Here is a 27,250-nt window from a genome sequence, read left to right on the forward strand (position 1 = left end):
CAGCCGGCTTTAAAAAAAAAAATATCATCAGCATAGACATTTAAGGGCAGTGGGACCGTTGCCCTCCCAAGGTTCAACACAGGTAAATACTATTATAATAATATTTACCTGGCTCCTTTCACGCGTCCAAAACGGCATAAAAACTAGAATTTAAAAATTATATAAACGAATGTTAATGGAACATTGTAGCCAGTGTAACTACAAGAAATAATAAGACTTAACATCTCGTGTCGCAAGATGGCGAGCGCAGTGAAATAACAAACATTACTTTGTAATTCAAGATGTTGGATGGTGTTCCTACTGTTTCAGTTATCAGGTGAACGGGAAGCTCGTCTTATCATTCAAAGCAATAATATAATGTTAATTACAACTTAGTAATTAAAAGATAGATGAAAAGGTTTCTCTTACAATATTAATAAAATAAGGAAGATGATTATACTAGATACCAATAAAAACAATAAAATATATCTAAATCAGATTATGGATATTTGAGTAAATTCCGTAATACGTGAAATATTGAACAAAGGAAGTAAATTTTCTTTAAATCCTATAAGTCATTCACAATTTTTTTAAATGAACTTTGTGAAACGGAATTTCCAGATCAGTTTAAAAAATAAGACTCATTAATTTCATTCACTCACGGAAAAAGTCAACAAACGTGTGAGGTGCTTATTTTGAATCCAGAATGCTCCGTATGCTATATTATGTAGCATTCGGAGCATTCTGGATTCAAAATCTGAATTCCGAAACGGAATCTCCGGATGTTTAATATATTTAATTTAATTTAAGCGTAGCTAAAATAAATTAGAAGCGCATACTTTCGGGTGGCAACACTACTTATGCTAACTTGACACAAATGTTATAGGTAAGACAAGGCAGTATGGTCGTAAGACTATAGCCTATCCTCTAAGGACGAAGAAAAAAAAATTGACACAAATGTCTGTTCTGTATCTGCATTCTGCTATCAAAACCAAAGAGAATACAAATACTACGTAAGAAGAGACGGGACTTCCATATATAAAAATAAATGTAAGAAACGTCAAAACAGGCCTATGTTAGCATAGCCAACATGACAATAACGAGCATCATAAAGTGCTACCAACATAAGATTAAAAATGAATTAGTGATGTGCAGTTAGTAGGAATATCGAAATCGATAATAATCTGCATATCCAGAATATCCACCGGAATGAAAACAAAATATATTTTATTGTTATCGCGAAACCGTCTATGACAATACTGCTGTCATTGGCGGTTTCACGACCGTGAATCTAGTATAAGGTAAAATAAAGAAGTGAGTACAATTATAATTTTTATTCAGTCAAACGTAACATCTTCAGCTGTGTTCCTTTTTTCTTTAAATCGTTATTTTTATATGCTTTCCACAAACGAATTTTCATTGATGAAGTTTTTCAATAGGCAAATAAGCTAGATTCTCATTTCTGCCATTTTTACCCATTCTTTACACCTGAAAGTAAAAATATCGACAATTGAAATATTGTTTCCCAACACTATTTCCCTGATTCAAAACTTTCAACAACTAATTTATTAGAGAAAAAACTAAGATTTATGAATGAAAATCAAAACAAAGATCTGTTAAATATAGAAATTCCAACTTACCGAAGTTCATCTAGAGGAAATCTAGCCATAAAATAATGTTTTATGCCATCTTTACGCTCCGATCTCAAACCACATATTTCACATTTCCTATAGGTTATTCTTATAAATAAAATGTCCTGCATAAAACTAAATCCAAATAAACACTTTCAAACACCTATTTGCAGTCCTACACATTGTAAATAAACACTTTTTCGCCTAAAAAATATGGTACCGCAGGTAACATTTGATCGAAACAGAGCGCCAAGAAAATGACTTGAATGACAAGCATAGAAGTAGCACTATGACATTTGAGTGTACTCTGTCTTAGACAGCAAGAAATTTAATTGTGTTGCAATCCCTTCTGACATCTTATCGATATCGATAGATGCTTTGTCTATCTGCTATGGTAAATTCACAGACCTGCTAAAATAAACACTTTTCGGTCAGTCAACTACAAACCTTTGCAAATTGCTATTTTAGATAAACGCTAAAAAAAGATATCAAAACCCTGATTTGGTATTCAAGTACCAAATGAAGTCTGGGTATATAAAAGCGCTCGTTAAGAAGCTGTTAAATTACAATAACCTATAGAACTACCGGCTTTCTTGAAACTAAATTTTGTCCAATTTTCATTTGCTATTTACAGTAGTTTCCATGCCTTCCGAAATGTCATTCACACAAAAATGGTTTAGCATTTAGATTATTATATTAAGAAAATGTTTGAAATTTCGGAAGGAATGGAAACCGCTGTAAGTAGCAAACAAGAAATCGGCCGCAATTTCGTCTAGGAGAAAGCCAGTACGCCTTCTGTTCTTTTCTGACTTTCTTAGGGATTAAAAGATACCCAAGAGGTGTGATTTGACAGAAGCTACTAAAATGGGACAGTAAAATTAAAACACAGCGGTATCATTCATGTCACATATGTTTGATAACTTATTTCAATGTTAATAAAACTTTGTCGAAATGCTTAGAGCAAACACGGTGCTGTTTTTCCAATGCCAATTGGGACGAGCTATGGCAACGATCCATTTTTGCCTCATAGCATCATCTGTGGGGAATCTGCAATGAAACACATTGTATGAAACACTATGAAAATCAGATAGTTTCCTCGACCCCAGCCTTCGCGCACCGTTTTCAAGTGGCTTTTACCACTACACCACCGTACATTGAAAGTAAAAGGCAATTTATGCAAAATAGTAAACTACAATATACTAACATCTATGTTATCGACAGAATATGCAGCACAACACTATTGAACACGACTACGTAAATTGGTAAAAATGAAAAATACTTAATAATTACTGTATCTATGACTACAGCAATAAGTATAATTAATAACACTTTTTGCACTTATGTACAGGGTTTAAGCAACTATATTAGGTTTTTTGTTTACTCACCGATGGAAGCTGATGATTTCAGTTTCATTTTCTTTACAAGAAGAATGAGATTTACACCCCACATTAACGCAAGCCATTCATTGCTTGTTCGTAGGGCTATATTTTACTTAACTCTTGGTCTCTCGTGAATCGCCGGCGAGCCAAGACAGCTACATGACATTTGCGTGTGTCACGGGATTATAACCTTATATACTACATATATACTACATAATAAGGTTATTTTTCCGTCACACGCGTAGCTGTCAATGTTTGCCGGCAAACATTCAGCTACCTCACGGGTTAAACAGCACTGTGTATTTATTAAAATAATTCAAGGTCCAGGTATTTTGTTTAGGTAATCTGGGAAAAAAAAATAATTAATAAATGGATATTTCTGCCTTTAAAATTTCGTCATATTAAATTTTAAAGGCCGAAATATCCATGATTATTAATTATTTTTACATTTTTCTTTCAACTGCGAGAACTAATCACTAACTAGACGTGAATTTAAATTCTTTACTTGCCAATATTTGTTTAGTTACCCAGATTAAAGCCGAAACAAAATGTATGAAAATGGACCTTGAGCTACCACCTTAACAACAAAAATATTACACAACATGTAGCCACTTTTGAAAAGCACGCGCTGAAGTATAACGTAACTAAATTGTGTGGGAGTGTTTGTGACATTGTTTTGAGGTTGGCAAGTTGGAACATTTGACATTTTATTTGCTTTTCAATTCGGCATCATAAAGAGGACCAAAGGTACCCATTTGATTATTATAAAGTGTACGCAACACGACCTTAGCAACATAATATTTGTCTCGTTCTTTTCAACGGTTTTAGCCTATTTGAAAAAATAGGATAAGTATATGAGGGTAATTTAGATTCCTTCTATTCTTGTTCTGAGAATGACATTGTGGAGAGAGTGAGGAAGACTCAGAAAGTGAGCGAGACAAATATAGTCGCCATTAAAATTTAGCCCTGTTTCATACATTTGTTTTTTACTATGAAGTTGCGACAGACTGGTCAAAACGATTATCCAGTTGTAATATTTCTTGTGGCATTTATTCACAAATTAGTAAATATTATACTGCCCATCATACCTTTAATTAATGATTGTATAAGTGACCAATATTTTTACTAACGCATAGCCTTATTTATCAACACACAAAAATAACGTTCAAACTTTACTGGACTTCAGAAAACAAAATAACTCATCATGAGCATGAGACCTGACGACCACCGAAGGAAATGGGACAAAGAAGAATTCGAGAAAATCGCAGCCGAACGGTTGAAAGCTGAACTAGAAGAAGAGGATAAATTAAAAAAGAAAGGTAAATATCAATAACTTTAATGAAATGTTACCACAATGAAGCCCGTAAGAAGGCGTCATGTTGATTTAATCATATTTCATTTTTGTGTAGCTCCTCCTGTAAAGCGTGAACTACTGAAGCAAAGAGAATATAAAGTAGACTTAGACTCTAAACTCGGCAAAAGTGTAGTAATAACTAAAAATACTCCAACATCACAATCTGGGGGCTACTACTGCAATGTATGCGATTGCGTTGTTAAGGACTCTATCAACTTTTTGGATCACATCAATGGAAAGAAACATCAAAGAAATCTTGGCATGTCCATGAAAATTGAAAGGAGCTCATTGGATCAGGTAACTACTACACAAAGATGGTCATATTAATACCTACAAAATTGTTTATTTATCTGTCTTGAATGTGTGTCTCTGACACTGTTGTGAGGATTAATTTGCCAAATGTGAATTGTGAACAACACTTAGTTGTAAGTGGTGCCTCACAGCTTAGCCCATGTGAAAAACCTCCCGCTATAAAATGTTCAATTATTTAAAGAATCCAATAATTTCCTATGGGAGCAAACTACCTGCATATTATAATGCCTCTGTTAATCTAGGCCTTGGTCTGTTTATATCTATATTGAATATCTTCTAATTCTTCAAAATCATTTATTAGATTTCAGTTTCATAAATGTCATTTTATTTAATTGGCAAATAATATATTCATGCAATTTTGGCGAATACAAATATCAAATCTTGCAACTACTCAGGAATACAATTATTTGCTATATCATTATCACTTACAATTTACTGACCAGGTTGGTTTCTCATTCAACTGTTTAAAATATAACCTAAGAGACATAGGTAATGTAAATTACTAAAAATGATAGCAAAACAGATTTGTTTTTTTAATTTTTCAGGTCAAAGCAAGATTTGCATTAAATAAAAGAAAGTTAGAAGAAAAGAAGCGTGAGTATGAACTAGATACCAGATTAAGGGAAGCTGCAGAGGAGGAAGCCCGGGTTAAAGAATTGAGACGTGAAAGGAGACGTGACAAAAAGCGCAAGATCATGGACACAGATGATAATGAAGATGGCCCGGCACAGTCTGAGCTCGCACAAATAATGGGATTTTCAGGGTTTGGGGGCTCCAAAAAATAAGATGTAAACAATACATACCTCAAGGATCAATTCTAATAAAAAGATAATAATTACATTTTACTAATAGTCTCAATTTACTCACCCATACATAATATAATTAACAAATTAACATAATATGTTAGTAAGAAATATATCAACTGTTAACTGGTTAACAGTACAGCAGACACAAATGTAATATGTAAATAATTTATTTAGTTTGAAAAAACACCATTTGGACTAAATAACATCGTAGATTTTTAATTAATTTCGGCCCTTTACATGGCTGATGAGGCACGCTCATATGATATATTGTTTATAAAGTGTTCATAATGTTTAATGATACCTGATTATAATGGGTACCACATGATAAACTTAGTGTCAATTCCTCCTCTGACAACAATAAGTAGGCAGGTATCTACCTATTCAGGTGGATTTTGAGATAACATTTCCGTAGATCAAGAATATTCTCACTCAATATAATCTACTGGGTTCTGCTGCTACAAAAATTGAATGTCTTATTAGTTAATTTCCAAGTTTATCAATTGTTTGTTAGTTATTTATATACATAATATGTTGCGACACATCGCCATATAAAGAATAATTAATGGAGCGGCGTAATTAGCCAACCGTGTCTTATCCATGCCACTTAAAACACTCAATAGTCACGTTCAATAAAAAAGAAGAATACAAATAGTGTAAACAAAATAATGTTCAAAAAAAGAAAATTAAAGTTTCAAGACATGCTCAAGCTAAAATACTAACTTGGGAAATTCTTATATCCTAAATACTAGCTGTGGTCGATATACCTCAGCCTGTTATAGTCCTCATCCTGATACGCAGAATACGTGTGTCGTATGTGGCCTCTTTCTTTCATGTTTCCCTGACACCCTATATGTTACTCCTTTTTGTAATACAACGTCGATATTAACTTCATGTTCAGTTTACCGCTTTTACATAGAAAAGTATTATATAGTTACTATTATATTTAGACCGGTACGGGCAGAAACCTTGTTTTTATTAATATATAATCTCAGCCCTATCTCACTGCTGGGCACGGGCCTCCTCCGCTACTGAGAGGGATTACGCATTAGTCCATCACGCTGGCCTAGTGCGGATTGGTAGACTTCACACACGCCCAAAATTCCTATAGGAACTTCTCAGGTAATCAGGTTTCTTCGCGATGTTTTCCTTCACCGTTAACGCAAATAATAATTCACAAAGAATACACCACATAATTTTAGAAAAGTCAGAGGTACATGCCCTTGCGATTTGAACCTGCGGACATTCGTCTCGACAGTCCTTTTAGCACCCAACTAGGCTATCGCCTTTTTATTGCACTAACTAAATATTCATTTACATTAGTCCATTGTTATGTTGCTGGGCAACAGGACACAAGCCTCTTTCATTGTTGAAGCTGTTTTGAGTGTAGGCTTTTCGATAACTATCCTGGACCATTACCTTAAGTTAGATGACTTCACGTACATTTTTTCGATGGTCTTATAGAGAGTTCAGTTATACAGATTTTGTCGTGACTTGTAAATCTTAGCATATCAACAGCCTTGGTAGTGTAGTTGTATTTCAATGCGACTGTAGTGCCAGTCTCGGGTTCAATCTCCGGGTTGAGTGAAGCTATTTTTTTTCTTGCCTTAGTAGGCAAACGAGCAAGTGGTCCGCCTGATGTTAAGCAGCATCCGCCGCCCATGGACTAAAGCGATACTAGAGGCACAGCCAAGCCGTTGCCTACCGGAATGTTGCGACTTAGATTTTTCTAAACAGTTTTCAGTACGATTCTGGAATTACTGCCTGATAATATGGTGATATGCATGGTAAAAAGTGGGTACACTAATAGCGCCTCTGCTTACCACTTCGCAAATAAAAAGTGTAAGTGTTTATTTTTTTTTAAATACACATGTAACCTACATAGGCCTGGCCTGGGATCAAATGCGATCTCTAATTAAATTCTCCCTACTTTTCATAAAAACAGTACGTCATTGCTTTTGGATAGCTACTGCCTACTATATAATTTCATGAGAGTTCCTATGTATTACCGTATTATTACGTGATGATGAATTGGATTTTCCATGAAGCCCCGCCTAGTCACTATAGCGTGGATGGGGCTATTGTATGAAAGTTTTTCATGCGGAACATGCAACTGTATCGGCAAGGTCATTAAGACAATATCATGGGTTAGAACATGCACATAAGGTAGGTTGGTGTACAATCTTATCCAAAAGTGATAATTACAAATAATATTAATTATTGCTTTTATTATGTAAGTATCCACCCAAAAGTATATAACACCCATTATACATATAAGTATTAAAAGAGTTATCCTGTGTTATATACATTATAATGTTTTGATATAAATAGCCAATATTCATGTCTCAACATGGAACAGGTGACATGTAGCCTCTACTCGTAAAAAGAAGCGATGTTACGAAATGAGATTGAAAATAATGATGAGCCAGACAATGATTAGCACGAATTGAATTTTAAATTTGGCTATTTAATATATTTCTTATACCTTCCTATTGTTTCTTACTCCTATTTCGTCTTTTTTAATTTCAGACTTCAGGCTCAACTCAACAGATTTTCTTGCACAAGGCAACAAGAGAAAACAGTTTAAGTAGTCAAAAGATAACTTATTATTATTGTTATACTTAATTCCTTTTTCCAAAATGAATCGTGATGAAACGCGGATAACACACATTAGTCTGCGTGTGGGAATCGAACTCGTGACCTTTTGAATTAAAGCAGATATCACCCGCTACGCTACAGTCTAGGTACCTATGTTAGAGGTCTACTTAAGTAAAATTAAACTTGCAGTTAACATTTCGAAATATAACTTAAATCCTTTTTCTGACGAACCTAATGTTACAAACACGGTGATACGCCATTGTCGTAGAAAACCACGCCCTTGTATAAAAGACAAGTTCACAGTCATGGAGAGTTACAGGTGTAATTGAAATCGCAGACATGAGACGAACCAGCGTGTACATTCTGTTGAGTGTAATAGTTTTATTTGCAATATGTTTTACTACGTCCAGCGGAGTTCAAGTAATATTTTAATATTTTTTTCATTTAGTTTACTTCTTTGTCAAAGTGGGTAGATAATGTTATATAATAAATCAGTCACATTTCTCATTTGATAAAAGATAAAATTGAAGAATATTTTAAATATTTTCATTTATTATTGCATATAAATTCGTAATATTTAAAAGAAAATCTAATATGGTTGGGTGTGGTACGGTAAAAAATAAACTATATATTTTTTTTAATGAAAGTATTGATTCATTTTTATCTTTGTTTTTATGTATTCTTTTAGGTGCCTGTTGGGGACACAAATTTAGGTAAGATTCAACATGCATGTAGTGCAACTATGTACTACAGATACTATACAGGGCCGTAGCTAGACTTGATTTTAAGGTAGGGCAGCTGTTATTACAAGCAGGGCGGAAATAAAAATGTTACTAGATCTGATCTGTTCAATCGTTTTTTGGTTTTCTTGACTTGTGAACGTGAGTTAAAAAAAAAATTTTAAAAATTAAAAAAAAAAACAGATTGTAACAAAATTCCCTTAAATCTCGAAAGAGGGTTATTTCACCCATCAATACGAATACCTCTTACTATGGGACCAACTTCCAAATCGTAAAATAAAAAAACCCGCTGCTCCATATATTTTTATTGAGTAGTAATGTACAATTTAGTTGATTATTAAGATAGGGCATTAGTATTTTAAGGTAGGGCATTGCCCCACAATGCCAGCCCCCACCCCTCCTAGCTCCATAGCTAGGGGGGGTGGGGGCTGACAGGGCCATCCCTGATACTAGAATTTTTTTATGAGATTAATTTTTTTTTGTGAATGTACATAATGGGTGTAGCACTTTTTGATACTCATGACTACAATTATTACAGAGGGGTCAATCTTAATGAAGGGATATAAAAGGCCTATTCATTGATAACCTTAAAATAAAACTAAAGAAGCAATCTCATGTAATACTTATCCATTGCAGGTGAGAAAGGCAAGTTGGAACCCCCAATTTCACTATTGAGACTGAAGCGGCAAATGGAGACTTTTGATGAATATCCAACAGCTACATCCCAAGAAACTGAAGAAGAATCTGGCTTTTGGGACAGAGTCGTCAAAGTGGCTTTAAAAATATTTAACCGCTTTATTGAATGGTTGAATTCGTAATAATTATACAGCTGTAATAAAATTTAAAGCAGTTAAACTTATAATTACTATGTATAGTTTTTATACCAACTTTGTTACAAATTGTTAGTAAAGAAATTAAAAGCAAAACATTTGTGTACATTATTTATTTCATATGTTAAAAAAACATGCAAACATTTCTAACTAAATTCTCTAGACAGTGTAGGTGACAAAAAACTTTCATTAATATTGAGTGGGTTATATTTTCTTTGTGCTGCCAAATGTCGTAGAGTGGATAATTCATGGTCATGTGTTGGTTGAGGAAACAAATTCATTTCTCTGTCAGATATATTAATACTATTTACAACAAACTTGTACACACTGTTTTTAATAAATGCTTTACTGACTAATGCTGTTTCCAAGATACACTTATTGAGAATAGGGCAAACCATATGATCATTTTTTAATGGTTTACCTTCCATTGCATTGGCTATTTGATGGTAAATTTGTGAGAAATTAACATTCTCTGTAGATAAAGGTGACGGAATCTTCTCCAAATCTGCAATCAAACGGAGAGCAGTAGATGTTTCTGTTTCAAGATCTTTATAACCCAATGAATCTACCAAAAACTTTGCCCAACTGGCTAATGGAATGCGTGGATTACTTCTTTTTCTTATTTGTTTTTTCTTCATTTTCTCTATCTGTTTATGTTGTTTTAAAGCTTTTTTCTTATATATATTAACGGCATGTTTTATCTCCTCCACTGTTTTACTCGGGATTTCTGCTTGAATTTGGTCAATATTTTTAGAGCCATAACATTTAAGTGCGAACAAAAGTTCTAATTTTTCTTCCTTAGTCCAACCTTCGAGTATAACCTCACCCCCTTCGCCAGTTTGCTTGCCTCTTCCGGATTCTGCCATTAATTCGATAAAACCAAATCTTTACTATGATCTGTTTTCATGAACTCGTCAAAACAATTATATATTCGCCTTTGTTTTGTTTGTTTAAAAAAAATTACCTACTGGCCAAATTATTATATAAAATAACACTTCTTCATATATAAGTTTATCACTGTTTGCTAACAAATATTGTTTAATAATAAATTTTAAAGAGAATTATGACAAATTCACAAATCGACAATGAACTATGGAGTTTGAACAATACTCGGAATGCTTAGAATATTTTGTGTAATGATGTTTGGGTCAGGGTTTTCTAAGAATGATTATCTATCTTAATTCCGTTATATAGGGTTTAGTTTTGGTTGACAAAACTTTACGTAACATCAAGTACCAATATAATAAACCTAAATAGTAGAAAATATGTTGGCTATCATGATAGCTGACAATTGGCCGCGATTATCAACGCTAGATTTGTTATTGTTGGACTATATTTTCTAATTCTTTATAATTGCGAATTTGTAAAATAATAACTTGAGTTTTCTGCTGAATGCGTTAAGTTGAGCCTACTTCTCCATTTCATGTGTATTTTTCTTGAATTTGAGTTGTGTGTGTTTACGAAATACCTAGTGACTCTTATTATTCCGAGATAGTGTTTACATTTATGTATTTTGTTTATTTTGTGTGCAACAATGGAGAAAAGAACTAATATTAGAAGATACTTGCGAATTCTATGCATTTGCCTTGCAATTATAATTATAGTAATTGTTGATTAGCGAAAAAAGATCATATCTGGAAGGTCATACTGTTCAATTTCTATATAACGAAAAATTGAACTATTATGATTTTTTGAGTAAGAGACCTAAACACTGCATACAATTTACCCAGAAGCAATTCGCGTAACACTCTTGTGTATTTTGTAATAATAATTTGTTATTAAATAGAGGGAATTATTTCAAATTGTGGACGTTTTAGTTATAAAATTAAATGATTATTTATATCAATGTAAGATTTATGGTCAGCATTTTTATCGATATCATATCATTATCGTTCGAATAAGGAACATCCCTTTATAGTAGCAGCAGATTTATATTAAGTTGGCAATCTTGCGTCAATTTTATCCATATGTTGGTACAAAAACTTACCTAAATTGAACTCACGTGTGTTGCATGAGTTTAAAATTAATGTACAAAGTGCCGCCTCTTTTTACATAGTATATTACTTACACTATGGCCCGTGACACTTCGGAACACAGTTACCAACCCTCAAAAATATTTACCCCTAATATATATTTAAGTAACTAATACTCGCGAAGTTTTGGGTAAATGTACATTTACGCATTTTCGAAAAAATCACAACCTTAGTGGCGTAGTGCATACGCGGTACGATACCGCTCTAAGGTCTCAGATTAGCATCCCGGGCGTCTGTGCCCGGGCGGCAGGGATATTGAGTCTTTCTGCTCAGTATCAGCCTGGAATCGAAAGGGGTATTATTACTGTTTTGTATTACCTATATTTATAGTTGGTAATTCATTTAGATGCTTTTACATAAACTACCAGTAGGCTACACATATTATCACATGAACATATTATAAGTATCCATGTCTCCCACATGTTTTTAAAACTTACAATCCAAAATAGTTAAGTAAATACCCATTTTAATTACAAAAGGCACAAACTTAAAGAAGTTATTGTCCATATAAACAGAATTATATTATTAAAGAAACATACTTACGGTAACCTACCTAGCCTACCACTTTGAAGATATATGGATTTCAACAGATTTCAACGCAAAATTAAATATGGGCTTAACGATGAGCCGAGCTTTCTTGCGTAATGTCCAGTACTTACTTATATATCAAGTCGGGTCGCATTGACGATTTTATTTTTCGGATACTCCTTTTATGGTTTTGCTTACCTATCGTATCATGTACCCTTCATCACTCAACACATCAAAGAGAATACAAATACTTACTTGCAACACATTTAGAGCTTATTTTCACTGTCATGTTAACTTTCATAATACTCTATAGCCATGCTTAGTAAGTACCTTACCAATTTTTCACGCCGCGCCGATACTTACTATTTATTTATTTGTAGCAAGTACATGGTCATACCAATATAATATGTACCCTATTTATTTTCTCGGGATAGGAAGAAGCATATATCCTTTCCAGAGTCTTAAACTATCTTCAAGCTAAATTTTATCGAAATCCATTGGGTAGTATATCAGCTTTATATAATAATATTATAGATGTATTAGTCATGTTATATTTTGTTTCCAAAAAAAGATGAGAACCAATGAAACCAAAGTATTATGTCTATAATAAATATATTTAGTTATATTCAGTAACATAAAAGAAATGTTGTAGTACAGTAAGCATCAAAGTTGTAGGTAGGTATATAGCACACTTAATTTAACAATCTTTCGAAAAATGTGAAAACGATTTAATAATTATTTTGTACAGCACTACTAATTAACGCCACTTTACACGTGCTATCTTCGGAGTAGGTATTTTATAGTTTTTACCGCACGGTCTAACTTTCTTAATAGATCTATTGTGTAAATTGATGTAAAAGAAAATCAAGAAGACGAGGTTTTCATTAGAAACTTCGTAAATGATTAAAGATGCTGTAAAGATTCCCCAAAATTTTCCATGTGTTCAGCGATTCTATATTATCGCTACCGCTAAACTGGGAGTGTGGTTGGTCAGTTAAGTTGGCCTCACACTGGTCTAAAACAGTACAACTTCAGTAGGCGGAAATGATGGAATCGTTTGAGTGAACGGTGGTCCGAACACAAGATTATGTAATATACTAAATACCCGCATATCAGCCAAAACTTCGTGGTTTGTTTTCATGTACGAACGCATAAAGAACAGCACCACTTTCGAGACGAGAAACGATTTCTGTAGAACATTCCTGCCCAGTGCTCTGTGCCTGTGTGTGAATAATCACTAACGCGCCCATCGCGCATCAAAGAACGCATTTGCGCGGCCGTAATCCACCAACTCACAAACTATCAAAAATGGAAGTGCCAAATGCTTATTGCCGTGAACAAAAAATTATCGTACTCTCAATGTAAATACTATATAGATAGTCCAATACACATAATATACTGTTTTGTGTCAAACATAAATACATCTTAGACACTTGGCTGTTTTACGCACACTATGGCAGTTTTTATAAATATACTCAGGAACATTAGTTCTTGTATTAAGGCAGGAAAAGCTCATACAAGGCGCGTCCTTTATGTAATATTGTGTAAGACTGACGGCAATCTAGCAATATCGCGATTCGGACATATCTGGTTTCCAAAGAATATCTGGGAAACTATTAAAGTTATTCTTCTGATAGAAGAAAAATATTATCATTTATATTGAACTGTACGAAATAATTGGGATAGTCTTATTAAATTAAATGTGATAAAATTAAACTTGGAAGACGTACATGACGATTATGATTTTTAAACTTATTATTTATTTATAATATTATGAAACAATGCACCATAATTTAATAGGCATATATCATGTCATAATATGTAATATTTTTGCAAAGTAGGACATGTTGATAACCTAGTATATCATTTTGATGCAAACTGTACATTTTGTAATTCTGAATATATAACTGTAAGGAACCAGCATAATGGCACTCTTAATTTACTACTTTGATTTTTTTCAGCAGGAAGATTCAATAACAATTCGGACATGCGGCTAACTATTACTATTTTTAATACCCTCTTAGGTAATCAAACATAGATTTTAGTGTAAAATATAAATTTTGGATAATTTCTTTGTATCGTATTTGCAATACTGGCAGAATATTTTACAATGTGAATAATATCAATATAATTATACACTAGCTTTAACTAGCTAGTACTGGATTACGGTTTCATATAAATACAAATATGGATCTCCTTGTTTCATGAAATGACAAAAAAACTGAAATATGTCCCATACAGAAAACCAAACAAAATACATGCAATATACTAAAAAACAACAGATTGAGTGACTATATTTAACAAAAATATTGATTGCAAATTCCAGGACATACTTATAAGTGAAGTCAAATAAAAGCTTATAAAAAGGACTGAAGGAAGATTTTATGATATTGTTAAAACTACGATTATTTAAACAATGGATTATTTGATTAGTAGCAGTACAGTAATAATACATTCAATATTTAGTATACAAAACAAACAGTAAGTTAATATTCTATTTGAGTTTCGATAAATAACAACGATGTAAAAGAAAAAAACACTAAAAGCTAAATGCAGTGGGGTGTTTTTCAATAATATATTGAACACAAGTTTTAACATACAGCTATTAAATAATATGCATCGAAATAGGAAACAATTCGTATTACATTGTGTAGGTGGGATACAAACAATAACATTTAAATAGTATGGATATCTCACACAGAACTATGAAAAACTATGTTTGCCTCTAGATAATAAAATATTATTTGACAAAAAATCTTCAAAACTTCTTCGTTATAAATAAAATTCACTTTTTTTGCAAACCAAAAATTTTACGCTTTTATGTCAAAAGATGAACGTGCGGTGGCCATCCGTAAAGGAGATTATGGATTTAAAGTTGCCTTATCTTGGAAATACCATCGAAGTAGCAGTATACTAAATTTCAAAATAATTGGATCTGTGAATGTTGGAAATAAGCTGATGATTTCATATGCTAATTTCAAATACGTCCATTTGTTTTGAGAGCTACGATACCATGGACAAGCATAGAGATAGACAAATACACAGATACTTAGTTTAAACTAACATCCATATAATTCCGTCATAGATTAATAAAAAATATTTTCATGTTGATCTGTTCAGTTGTGAGATATTCGTAGTATTCATATCATTGATATAATAGTAAATTATTAACGATAACTATTGAAGTCAGTGGGAATGGTGCAAATTCAGTCATAGTATTTTTAACTATATTGCTAAGTAGCGATGTGAAAAGGAAATATCTGCAACAATTTACATTTTTACTAAACAGATATAAATGCAATTGCAACAAGTGTTATAGTTAAGTAATAAATTAAATACTTGAGAGTTCTTACATTATGTATAAGGAAAATATGATTGTAAATGAATTACGTAACTCTAAAAACATAAAAAGATTTTTATCTTATGAGGTTTTTTTATCGACTCTTTTATTACTTTTTCTTATAGATTGATAATGGTATTACACCTAAAATAACGTTAATTAATATCAAAATTAAATTATACACGTGTTCTAATATTACAGCTAAAAGGAAACATAGCATAAATAATTAGACAATAAAAAAAATCAAACGATAAGATGTTAAACCAAAATTATTTTCATAGAACATAGCGAAACTTCAACAATACAGTTGAATTAAAACTAGAGGCCTATGGTCGTGGGTATCGTTATTTTAAATATTTCGTACAAATAACTTCAAAAACCTTGGCGTTATATAAAACGCAAATGATTAATTCTCGTCTTATTGATTGGTATAGAACAGCAATGTGATAAAAGCTCTACATAAACAATGTTTAATATTCCCAAGTACTGTGTGTACTGTGTACAACGCTCAATATGTAATAATACCAATATTACTGGCGCACGTCGATCGGTCCGGCTCCAACGGGTGAGGCGAGAGCGCCGTGGCGAGCCAAGATGGCCGCCGGCTCAGCCGCGAAGCAGTCGAAGCACGTGTCCAGAAACAGCTCCTGTAGGAACCGCCGCGCGCACAGCATGTACGTGTCTCGAGCCAGCAGCGAGCACACGTCCGAGTACACGCACGGGCTGCGGAACACTTCCGGGTGCCGCTGCTTCAACGACAGCAGCACTGAACGAGTCTGCACATTCATATAAAAAAAATCTTCAACTATGAAAGCAATAACACATATTGTTTAGGAGATCATTTCAGTTGATGAAACTGTTTCGGAGGATTAATGCACCGAATATGTGTTAACAAATTTACCAGTGTTCCAAACAAAATATATAACTCTAATTCAACTAACACTTTTTAACAGGAATAATAATATTTTAATTTAAAATAATGATCCATCATAATGTAGGGAAGGTACTATGATTGGTAGTACTATAGATGCTGTATTAAAAAGTATGTTTATTAAAACACTATGATCATAATTATAATTTACCTGTCTCAAATGTATGGGGTTCGCCATCAAGTGTACTTGACGCAACAGTTCCGCGTGCGGGGAGCCGACTCCCCGGTCGGAAGTCGTCGGGCTCATTGATGGACTCTGTTTGTCCTGACTAGCACTGGTACTAGCATCCATTCCTAAAATACGATAGGATACCGATATATTTTTGTACCTGAGAAACATTTTTTAAACACTGACTAAGTGACAGTTGAAGGTTTTCCATTGCACTGATAAAAGCTGTCTACCAGCCAAAATGAACTTGATTGTATACGGAGAAATCAAACATATTGACCACAGTGGTCATATTTTATTTATTTTGTGTGGTTTATTTTCAAATTCAATTGGGATTTTTTATTAATTTGGGCTCTTAATGACTAACTCGAGTGATATTCCACTTCTTGCCATGTGTCAGTTGTCACAAGTGATGAAATCACATTCACTTATACAAGGACCTAATGAACTTACCGGCAAAGAACGCTTCTCGTAGTTCATACGACGACGGCGGTCGCGTCCGCGCACACGCAAGGCAGTTACTGGCCGAATGCAACCACTTATACTTGCCAATGGCAACGTCGCTTTCACTAATGTCCTTCGCAGACGTTATATCTTGACCACAACTCATTCCTTCAGTGATGTTTTTAATCGATGTCAGTGTTGCGGGGTCGTTGTCTTCTTCCATTTCTGATAATGATGAAATTTTATCGTCCAATGTCTCTTTGTTTGCACTTGACGCGGATGTGGTCATTACGTTTGTTTTCGCGTTTTCAGTTGTATCGCCTTTGCTTAATTTAATATCGCTAGTATTGAGGATAGCTGAGCTCATTGCAGATGCTGTGCATCGCAAGTTCACTGCAGCTGTAATTACCTCTGCACCTTAAAGTATATACAATGAATTATTGGATTTCTTTTAATGCTATAACACAACTAACGCCTCAAATTTAACACTTATTAACCAACATTATATACCTTTCCAGTTTAACTTTGGAGGTTCCGGAGTCGATCGCGATTTAATATCTGTACTGGCAACATTAATGTCTGCCAAGAATGATGAAACTCGGCCGCGTTTGAAGTGATCGCTCCTGTCGGTGTCATCATCTCTTCTTTCTTCCTCTCTGAAATAAACCAATTATAATTATTATGTACTCGTTTTAAAAGTTCATACGTAAATTACATTTCCATCGTAAAACTTGTTAACAATATGAATTACTACGTATTTAAATGATACAATAAATACATTTTTAGAATCATTCTCCTCCATTAAAAAAGTGACGTTTCCATTAAAAATGAAATTTGTATTGATTTTGTTGGCGGTAGTAGTTAGACGTACGTTGGGAAGATATCCATGAGGTCCGTAGGCAAACAGATGCCGATGTAAGAATGCGCGTGCGCGGCGCGGGCGGGCGCGCTCCCCGCGCACGTCACGCTCGCGCCACGCGCGCCGCCCGCGCACGCGCCGCCCGCGCCGCCCGCGCACGCCCCGCCCGCCGCGCCCGCCGCGCACGCCGCGCTCAGCGGCGGCGACACGCGTCCCGACTCGCTCAGCGGCAACGGCTTCCAATCGTACTCCAATAAACTAATAACACAATATATTCACATTTAAACAATATTAATATAATGCTGGAGAGTTTGTATATTTAAAAATGCCCATCTCAGGAACTACTGGTTTGAATTGAAAAATTCTTTAAGTATTGGATAACCCATTTAGGGAAAGAGGCCATAGACTATATAACATCACGATATATAGGAGCAAAACATTAACGAAATATGTTGCAAAAATGGGAATAATTAATAAATTATCGCCATTTTTGCAACACTATTTAAGAGCTATCGTTGCGTGAGCTGCTTAAACAGTAAAAGTTACGCAACAAATATATATGAGACAGAATTATTTATCTAAAAAAATATATTATAAAACAAAGACCTGCCGGATCTGTTTGCCTGTCTAAACGCGATAAATTCAGAAACTACCCCAACAGGTTTCGATGAAATTTGTTATGGAGATAGTTTGAGCTAATGGGAAGGACATAGGCTACTTTCTGTCCCGGGAAAATGTATAGCGTCTCTTATATCCTGGAAAACTTTCACGCGGGCTAATACTATGATATAAAAAAACCGCTATAAATGATTTGTTTTTCATGTCTAACATTCACATAAGCGTAAGAAATTATTATACCTCTGTTTAGTCAATCTCTCTTTGCTGGCTCTTGACCTGTCTCGTAGAGAAGAAAACGGATTGGTGCGTCGAGTTTTATCTGACAGCAACCAACTCAAATCGTCTATTTCACTACAACCCGTGGCTGCACTTTCGGACAAATGAGGCCTGTAAAACAAATTGAACACTATTTTTCCATTCAAATATATTATTATTGCGTGTTTGAGTTTTGATTAATAAAAAGACAAATTAAACGTGTGAAAGGGATACATACCTTCTATTTAAAGACTTAATCATAGCATATCCATTCATATCCATTTGAGTTGGTGGTGAATTAATTGAGTCATGGCCTGAAAAACCTACATCGCAAAAAAAACATATTTAATTGTAGAAAAAACAAAAAATAAAATGATAATGGTACGCTAATATTATAATTGACACCAAGTTTAATATATATCTATTATTAAAATAAAAATTATATTATATCTCACTAGACGTAGACGTACGCCTCTGTAACTCTGGTATTTTAGATCGTTGCGAACTATTGCCTCCTTTCATGCCATACAAACTAGACGAGCTCGGAATCGGGCTGAGAGTCAACACTCTGTCCCTGGAAATTAATTAACAAGATTTACAACATGAAAAATATAATAACATAAAAACCAATAACAATCCGAGACTTACGGCAGCACATATTTGCCAAGGAATGAGTCACAGCTGCTCACGCCGCTAGTACTCGACTCGCTAGTATTTCTCACTCGGCCTTCATGAGTGTGATCTAATGAATTCATCCTCCCAATCATTTGCCTATGCTCAGATATAGGCATACGATGAGGCCCGGAGCGATCGTAATTCGAACAATCTCGCAATATGTCCACAGTCTTCGACTCTGATAACATCGGCCGGTCGTGTGGGCCCGAAAACCCTTGTGATGGTAGGGTGTGCGATTTTCTCTTGTCTTGGTCTCGACGTGATTCATTTACATTCAATTTATTATCGACAACATCTTGGTCGGATTGTTCCAATACAGAACCGACTTTACCTATAAGTTTATAATCTGAGTGCAAGCTCTCAGCGACGCTGAGGTCCGTGTGGTCGGAGTGCTCGCTCAGTTCCGTGTCGTATGCGTTGTAGCGGCAGTCGGGTGACGTCACGGTATCGTCAGCGCTTGTATCAGCCACGGTGCAATTTTCCTCCGGTAACACCGGGAATTGGTCGTGCCTTGTATGCCTTACACATAACCAACCTGCAACATATTATAGATAAAGCAATTTTGGAACTTTAATATTATAAACATTAAAATTGAGTTTAGAAAATTTACCTAAATCAGCCAGCATATTCGCCCCGTCATATGTACTTCCAATTAGACTAAGGACATAGAAAGCAGTAGCGCGTACGGAATACACAGGACAATACTTGACAAGGCGCACAATATGAACTAGTACGGAGTCTTCTATGTAGCCGTTACTAAGGCTCATTAACAATTGTAGACCGGCGCTAGTCACTGCCGTGTTTCCGACTGCCCATAATGAAGCCTTAACATCGGCGATCTCCTGTTCCGTGGAACATTTCTTACGTTGTAAAATCTGCAGAAGTAAAAATATTATTTAAATATGAATTCAAAATGCTTATAAAACGCGTGCGCAAACATTAAAAATTGCACAGCAAGTAGAAAAATATAATAAATAAAATGAAATTTATGTGTGTTTTATATTGTCTATCAATTAGTATTTTAGAAATGCAAGTTGATTGTGTAAACGTGCAGTGTGCAGTGTGTAGTGTGTAGCGTGTAGTGTGTAGTGTGTAGTGTGTAGTGTGTAGTGTGTAGTGTGTAGTGTGTAGTGTGTAGCGTGTAGTGAGCAGTATACCTTGTGGTGTTCGGGCAGCACGGGCAGCAGCGCGTGCAGAGCGCGCGGTCGTGCGTGTCGCGCGGCTCGTGCGGCGAGCGCGGCGTGCAGGTGCGGCGGCGGGCGCGCGCACCGCCGCGTGCGCACCGCGCCGCGCCCCGCCGCGCCCTCGCTCGCCTCGCTCACCGCTAGCGCCGCGTGCGCACCGCTCTCCACCAGCCGCGCGTATCTACACGCACGATTACATTCACAATCAGAGATTGATACTATCTTACATCATAACTATAACGGCTAGTGTTAACATCTTGACTGCGGTTCTCTTAACTGTTGTGTTTTTTGGGCGCAAGTGTTTGAAGGCTGTCTCACTCACCCTCATCGCGCCGCCCAACACAACAACACACGATAACATTTCCGTACGTGACGGCCGAACTGGTAAATAGTTCATTGTTTTGGCGCCGCAATCAATATTTAATTTTTTTTTATGCATTTATGTTATTCTGACCGCATTTAAATGGCATTGACGACCCCGTAAAGTACATTCGATGTTGCGAGGGTTTCAATGAGATAATAGTTTTCTAATGAGTATATTAATTGTCCAGAATAAAGGATAAATGAATCAGTAAGCTATTATTTATACAAAAAATAAAACGTCAATAATCTGAATCTTACCGATAGTTATAGGACTTAGTCCAAAAATCTAAATGTTTCTTTATGAAGGCTACAGATTTTACATCGGCCACCTGTGAAGCGGCTACTTCTAGTGTTAGCCACAATAAATAGCCTCTGTCGCCAACTGCTGAAAAGTCTAGCGTCGCCGGATCTGCGTGTTTATCTAAACGACAATTTTGACATAGCGTGTCTCTCATAGGCATCAATTTCTCCACATAGGCCTGTAAATATAATAGATATTAAAACGCTTAGATTATGATAAATTTATAGAATATCTTTGATTAACAGATTAACTGAAATATAACTCACGGGAATACTAAACGCCTCTTCCAAAATACTGAGCGCCACTTTCACCACAGCTTTAGATTCATCTTTCACTTGCCCCACCAATATTTGCAGGATCCACGTGTCCATATCCGTACCGCTTTCGGTATCGCTATCGTCCTTTTGTGGTGGCTTTGTGGGGTCAGGTACGGAGGTTTTCTTCAGCTTGGCCTTTCTCCGGACCATCTCCCGCGACTTTCTTGAAGCTCTCAGTAAAACGTTTAGGAATTGTGTCGCGTAAAGCCGGGATGCTTGTATGTTGCAAGTCAAAGTCTTAGCGAGTATGTCGCGAGGATACGAGTCCATAGAGTAGTCTAAACTGGATATAATCAACTTCACGTAACAGCTGTGGTGAGTTTTCGTCGAAAGTTCTAATAGGCTGCAAAATACACCATTGTCATACTATGCGAGTTTAAAATGAAAAATTATGACGTAAGCTATTACTATTTATAAAACAAGTCCATAAAATGACTTTCTACTAATTAAACCCTTATTCCTATTGTTCCTATTGTATAATATAACTCACTTTTCATATAAACGTGTTCGCTTGAACAGATCCAGTCCCGAACTCGAGTGACACAACTGTCCAATGAACAGGAAGTACATTTGACACATTGTGTTGGACATGTGCTGTGGACTGAACAAACATTCGTGCGCCTTCACGCCCGTCTCTATTGCTTCGATTTGACGGCTCACGTCGAAGAAGAGATCCTCTAGCATCTTCTGGGAATCAGCCTGAGAACAAAGTATAATTTATTTATACTAAGTGCATTTACGAAGATAAACATACTTGTCATTTATTTTTAGAATATTCATATTTAAAATTATAGGCTATATTGTGCTAACACTACACTTACATCATTGTGTTTTAGGAGGTGTCTTATTAATTGACAACCAGCTCGGGTCGCTGAATGGCCATTACAGGTGCTCGATAGATCTGTATGGGAATATTTGTTTGAAGACGGTTTTAGGTAATTGATAATACGGGCCGCCCATGTCTTGTGACCACTATCGTTCAAATTCAAAAATGGTGTGCTGTCAGTTTCCTGCAATGAGAAACATAATTATCAATATAATAGCTATGGCTTAGAAACAGTTGAATACATCTTGTTTAGAGCGTACATTTCTCTTTCCAATGCTTCTTCAAGCTTTCTCCATAACTCGTAACATAAAATTTTATAAATAATAATAATATTTAATAAGTACCTACAGAAATGAATTATATAAATTAAGAATTAATCACCTTCAATATAGTACGAATAATTTCCCAATTCCACGTGTTGCCGTCCTTGTTCTGCATCACCAGAGTGCTTCTTATTAAACCGTCACCATCGCGCTCGAACAAATTGAAAAATTTGGCAGACTTGGCGACCTTGCCTACCGCAGCGCCAGTACGCGAGGTGACGCTTTTGCTTTTGACTAGAGCGCAAACATTGCGGTCTGACACATCAGCACGCGAGCCTACGCTGTGTCTTTGTCGGGGCTCGCGCTCCTCGTCGGACTCGTCAAGGGGCGCGGGCGCAGGTGCGGCAGGCGCGGCGGCGGGAGCGGCGGCGGGGCGACGGTACGCGGCTGCGCACCACTGCACCACGTGGTCCAGGAACAACGTGGCGGCAGCGGGGCGCGCGCGCAACATATCGCGCAGCCGCCGCAGCGCCGCCGCCGCCGCCAGCGCCGCACTGCCGCCGGCTGCCGCGCGCCGCCCCAGTGCCGCTGGCGCCGGGCATGCGCCGTGCAGTCGCGCCGGTACCAGCTGGTGTATGAGGTGCAGAAGCTGTCCCAGCAGTACGGTCGCGCGCACTGATATAAACGTGTCGCTCGTCACGATCACTTCGGCAAGCCCGTCCAGTAGACCGGCCTAAACACCCAACCATCATAATATCATTGTCATATTTGCATTTAAGATCAAATCACAATAATTTCGTGTAATGGTAATATGAAACACCTACTTCAATAAAACACTGTAGCAGTAGAGCGAGGTGTATTTCAGTAATGTCGGGACCTGTCGCACCGAGATGTGGCAAAATGGCGATACCCTCAGCCGCCACAAAACCCTCATTCAAACGCCAAGCGTCCTGGTATAAAAATATAAAATATTAATGTGTGAACCGACGAGACCATATTATTATAACCATTATAAATATGGAGTAAGTAATTAACATAACTAACTTGAAAATCTGATGGATCTACGGCATCTAATGCTACCGATATTTCATCCGTCCATTCCGGCTGGGGCAGACCAACCAGTTCATACAAAAGATCTAATATTGCTTTCTGAAAGTTTTTAACGAATTGTTATATTTTAGTGCATATTAAAATATATACCATTTGAAAGGTCACATTATCATACTCACTCGAACCTCCAAACGCGGTAAATAAAGAGCAGCGACTAAAGCGCGCAACCCACCCGAACTACGCGGATGACAGAAGTGCAATACCCCGGGCCAACTCCGCAGGACACATAACAACGCTAGCCGACTGCAAGTGAACCGCATCTCGCGTTCGTCCCTAAATTGGATAATATAGTAATAATAAACGTACAAATTCAATTTCACTCATTAAGGTGCCTTATGCCTAGTATAGATTTACGGAGAATAGAATCACATTTATTTTGATAGCACGGTGATTCCGCTATGCGCGCTGCAGTGCCTTTTTAATGGAAATGTCATAGCAGAGGTCATGCCACACATCATTTATAATACCTGAATATAAATATGTACCTACATTGTCACAGAACTAATATTCCATAGTAATAAACGGTAAACCTATTAAAAATATCTCATTAGTGGTAAAAGAAATTGGAACTACTATAATAATAATAATATGCATAGTGACCTGCTTGTCTCGGTGCCAGCAGGTTTGAAGTGGAAGTCACAATATGGCGAGCTGAGATGCATTAGGTCGAGTCGTGCGGCGCGGCGCGTGGCGGGATCATTGAGTGCGTGCAGCAACACGCCGCACAGAGCCTCCGCCATGCGCGGCGTCGCGCACTCCGCAAGCTGCCGCGACACTGCGCTCACGCCGCCGCACGCGGCGAATAGCTCCGGGTTTAGTACACCTAAGAGTGTTGAATGTACTTATTGCCGTCATACTACAGTTAATTGCAAGAAAATCAAATATACTAACACTTTATATAGTGCTCATGTACAACCGAAGATTCAATATTTTTAATTTTCTTCTCAGATAGTTGCAAATTGCTATAAAAGTTTTAAGAACTTACATATTTCAGCCAATGTGGCAGCTGCTGGACGTGACAGTCGATCGGCAGCGGGGTCCGGCGCCAGAGCGGCGAGGCAGCGCAACAAGGCCATAGCGCCGGACGTGGCTGTTGCGCCGGCCGCACCTATGGCCCGGCGCGCAACACGCAGCGCCTGCGCACGCTCTTCTTCATTACGTACCATCAGCTCCATAGATCTATGTTACAAGAAAAATATAAATTGTAATAAATTTGTTAGCCAATTATTTTGAGAACAAAACTGAGTAATGTGATAATATTTATTTGAATAGTAGAGACCATCTGCATTACTTATAAATATTGTAACATGTTCAATTCACACAGATAACCAATCATTAATTTGACATAACAAAAATCTGATAGTGATATATTATTAACACACTGTTTAAAAATATTTTTAAATGCACCTAGTGATTATGATTTTGTAACCAGTATGCTATATTAAAATAGGTATTTAATATATGTATTGGACATACTAAAGATTTTTGCAGTCTCTTTAAACATTCTCATTGACTTATTTTTTATATCTACCTTATCACAAGATATGGCAGCTTGAGGTTGTTAAATGTTGCAACATCATTTTCAGTTTTAATTAAATATCTCAGCACTCGTAAGGCAGCTGCTCTAATCACCATAGAATCATCCACAAGACTGATACGAATGCTGTAATGAAACAATGATTAGACACATGAAATAAAACAAACTATTTCCTATTTCTTAAAAAAATCTTCCAAATATTATGTTTTATAAACTAAATATGACAAATTTATATTTGTTGTGTTCCACATTCATATTAGCTATCTATAGAAGTTGCAATAAATATTATGTAAACAATAATTGGACATAGCATAATAACTACAGACAAAATAAATATATTTAAATGAAATTGACTGCAATATTACAATTAAATTCAACTCCAATAAACTCTTCTAATCAACTAAGTATTTGTTAATGGTTAGAATATAATAACCTTAACAAGTACACTTGCATCGAATATTTAGCTTTCATGCATTATTGTATAGTAATTGGCTACTTTTATCCTGTTGCATACTGAATATCCAAACACTATTCATCCAAATACCAAAAATCAAATTCTATCTATATGTTGATTTATTGTTGATTGCTTAATTTTCAGCCCGGAAGGCTACATAATTTTCTTCATTCAGTGAATGGCTGAATACTGTTTATTGCAAGTTTAATAAAAATAATAAACTAACTTTATTTTGACTGTCCCTCTTTGTTATGAAATTTATTGTAGTGAGTAAAATAGTTTATAAGAGTCAACCATAAGACCAATATATTTAATTATGCACCAAAAAAAAGAATCTACAGGGTTAATTGAGTAACAAGTTGTTATTTAATAAATACATTTTGGTCATTGAAAAATAACAATTAAGTACATGTTATACTTGACATAAATAAGTTTAATGTTTCTAGTACAAGTCAGTATGAAATGGCTTACCAAGTCATCAACTCATCAGGTGTGAAACCCAATGTGCTTCTGTCTTCTTTACATAATAATGTAACTAAAGCGTTCAAATAGGATAACCTGCGACTGTCAGAGCTACTTCTCTGCATACCCCTCAAACCATGCCTGTATTCTGAAGATGCATTCTTACTATTTGGTGATATTTCAATTTGGAAAGGTTTCCTCTGGTATAAACCGTGTATAATCTCTTTAATGTTCTCCTCAGGTGTTTTATTCACCGTGTCTAACTTAAATAAGTCACCACCATGTTTACCTGCAAAATGTATATATAATGTAAACAAATTTTGAGATATAAATATTATTTACAAACAAAAAAATATTTTTTGTGTATACATTATGTATGAAAATTTATATATAAATTAATTTCCAAAATTTATTTACCTTTCCTTCGACTCAGCCAATTTTCAGAGGTAGCCATTATAACATTTTTACCTAATAACCAATCTACAAGATTATAATCACGTATGATTACTTAACACAAGATGATGAACTATACCTATATTAATACAAAAATGAAACAAACTACAAATTAAATTACAATTCAAGTCTGTTTTCTCCACACACCAACATCACACATAATTTGTGAACTCGAAATATGACAGCTGGTCAGTGCTGCCAGTTTGTAGAGACGTAGAAACTAGAATCTGTATTTGTAACATAAAAATCTGTATAAAAATATTGATTTTATTTATTTACTAGATGACCCGGCGAACTTCGTATCATTCTGCAATTTATTTGCTTAAAATTTATCAGATATTATCAACCTTATCAACCTTTCATTGATAACAATAGTAGTGGCCAAAGAAAATAATAATTATAATTTTATATGTATTATGTAGGTACTGACTGTATCGGGTATCATTTGAATGTCGTTAGATAACTCAGATTTTCAATATGTGGCTGGACTTATACATCCGGA

At 35.7% G+C, this 27,250-nt stretch overlaps 4 protein-coding genes and 1 long non-coding RNA gene across 8 annotated transcripts in view; 2 read left to right on the forward strand and 3 right to left on the reverse strand.

Moving 5' to 3' along the window:
• The window catches only part of LOC115442533 (zinc finger matrin-type protein 2), a 168,988-nt gene extending 163,488 nt beyond the window's left edge, over positions 1 to 5,500 (forward strand). Inside the window, exons 1-4 of one of the 3 annotated variants that reach the window (XM_037443253.1) lie at positions 3,985 to 4,052; positions 4,176 to 4,308; positions 4,399 to 4,640; positions 5,201 to 5,500. In XM_037443253.1, coding sequence (XP_037299150.1) covers positions 4,194 to 4,308; positions 4,399 to 4,640; positions 5,201 to 5,440 — 597 coding nt within the window. In that variant the 5' untranslated portion in view covers positions 3,985 to 4,052; positions 4,176 to 4,193 and the 3' untranslated portion in view covers positions 5,441 to 5,500. Of the gene's footprint in view, positions 1 to 3,974; positions 4,309 to 4,398; positions 4,641 to 5,200 lie in introns of those variants that run through there. The other 2 variants (XM_037443254.1, XM_030167584.2) reach the window with 2 other exon arrangements.
• On the reverse strand, positions 1,299 to 1,868 carry LOC115442487. Its single transcript, XR_003938540.2, has 2 exons — positions 1,620 to 1,868; positions 1,299 to 1,467 (listed from the first exon to the last, which is right to left on the reverse strand). It is a non-coding gene; the product is annotated as an uncharacterized LOC115442487 (long non-coding RNA).
• A 2,856-nt stretch (positions 5,501 to 8,356) lies between the features above and the next one.
• LOC115442531 lies at positions 8,357 to 9,722 on the forward strand. The gene is made up of 3 exons (XM_030167582.2): positions 8,357 to 8,476; positions 8,745 to 8,769; positions 9,433 to 9,722. The coding sequence occupies exons 1-3, from the start codon at positions 8,396 to 8,398 to the stop codon at positions 9,612 to 9,614; spliced, it is 288 nt and encodes a 95-aa protein (XP_030023442.1). The 5' UTR covers positions 8,357 to 8,395; the 3' UTR covers positions 9,615 to 9,722.
• A 1-nt stretch (position 9,723) lies between these two features.
• On the reverse strand, positions 9,724 to 10,783 carry LOC115442530. Its single transcript, XM_030167580.2, has one exon. The coding sequence runs from the start codon at positions 10,490 to 10,492 to the stop codon at positions 9,773 to 9,775; it is 720 nt and encodes a 239-aa protein (XP_030023440.2). The 5' UTR covers positions 10,493 to 10,783; the 3' UTR covers positions 9,724 to 9,772.
• A 1,997-nt stretch (positions 10,784 to 12,780) lies between these two features.
• Positions 12,781 to 26,974, reverse strand: LOC115442522 (rapamycin-insensitive companion of mTOR). Of its 2 annotated transcripts, none has more exons than XM_037443416.1 (24): positions 26,713 to 26,974; positions 26,305 to 26,584; positions 25,374 to 25,505; positions 24,828 to 25,021; positions 24,443 to 24,665; positions 23,962 to 24,115; positions 23,777 to 23,881; positions 23,557 to 23,682; positions 22,851 to 23,465; positions 22,465 to 22,653; positions 22,134 to 22,342; positions 21,593 to 21,986; positions 21,284 to 21,504; positions 20,636 to 20,843; positions 20,089 to 20,353; positions 19,452 to 20,013; positions 19,274 to 19,377; positions 19,042 to 19,126; positions 18,789 to 18,935; positions 17,943 to 18,188; positions 17,582 to 17,727; positions 17,081 to 17,488; positions 16,610 to 16,752; positions 12,781 to 16,303 (listed from the first exon to the last, which is right to left on the reverse strand). In XM_037443416.1, the coding sequence occupies exons 1-24, from the start codon at positions 26,747 to 26,749 to the stop codon at positions 16,058 to 16,060; spliced, it is 5,439 nt and encodes a 1,812-aa protein (XP_037299313.1). In that variant the 5' UTR covers positions 26,750 to 26,974; the 3' UTR covers positions 12,781 to 16,057. The 2 variants fall into 2 exon arrangements, with proteins under 2 accessions (XP_037299313.1, XP_037299312.1); XM_037443415.1 differs by having other exon boundaries at positions 19,259 to 19,377; positions 26,713 to 26,973.
• Positions 26,975 to 27,250: the final 276 nt, after the last annotated feature.

The sequence above is a fragment of the Manduca sexta genome, chromosome 26, assembly GCF_014839805.1.
Source record: "Manduca sexta isolate Smith_Timp_Sample1 chromosome 26, JHU_Msex_v1.0, whole genome shotgun sequence".
NCBI classification, from domain to species: Eukaryota; Metazoa; Arthropoda; class Insecta; order Lepidoptera; family Sphingidae; genus Manduca; species Manduca sexta.

What these genes read in the sequence shown, in the direction of transcription:
- LOC115442531 (XM_030167582.2), top strand. Translation starts at nt 8,396, where the DNA reads ATGAGACGAACCAGCGTGTACATTCTGTTGAGTGTAATAGTTTTATTT. An exon ending in CTACGTCCAGCGGAGTTCAA is followed by an intron (nt 8,477 to 8,744) that starts GTAATATTTTAA and finishes GTATTCTTTTAG; the next exon opens with GTGCCTGTTGGGGACACAAA. An exon ending in TGTTGGGGACACAAATTTAG is followed by an intron (nt 8,770 to 9,432) that starts GTAAGATTCAAC and finishes TATCCATTGCAG; the next exon opens with GTGAGAAAGGCAAGTTGGAA.
- LOC115442530 (XM_030167580.2), bottom strand. Translation starts at nt 10,492, where the DNA reads ATGGCAGAATCCGGAAGAGGCAAGCAAACTGGCGAAGGGGGTGAGGTT.
- LOC115442522 (XM_037443415.1), bottom strand. Translation starts at nt 26,749, where the DNA reads ATGGCTACCTCTGAAAATTGGCTGAGTCGAAGGAAAG. An exon ending in GAATATGCTGGCTGATTTAG is followed by an intron (nt 20,014 to 20,088) that starts GTAAATTTTCTA and finishes AATATGTTGCAG; the next exon opens with GTTGGTTATGTGTAAGGCAT. An exon ending in CTTGGCAAATATGTGCTGCC is followed by an intron (nt 19,378 to 19,451) that starts GTAAGTCTCGGA and finishes ATTAATTTCCAG; the next exon opens with GGACAGAGTGTTGACTCTCA.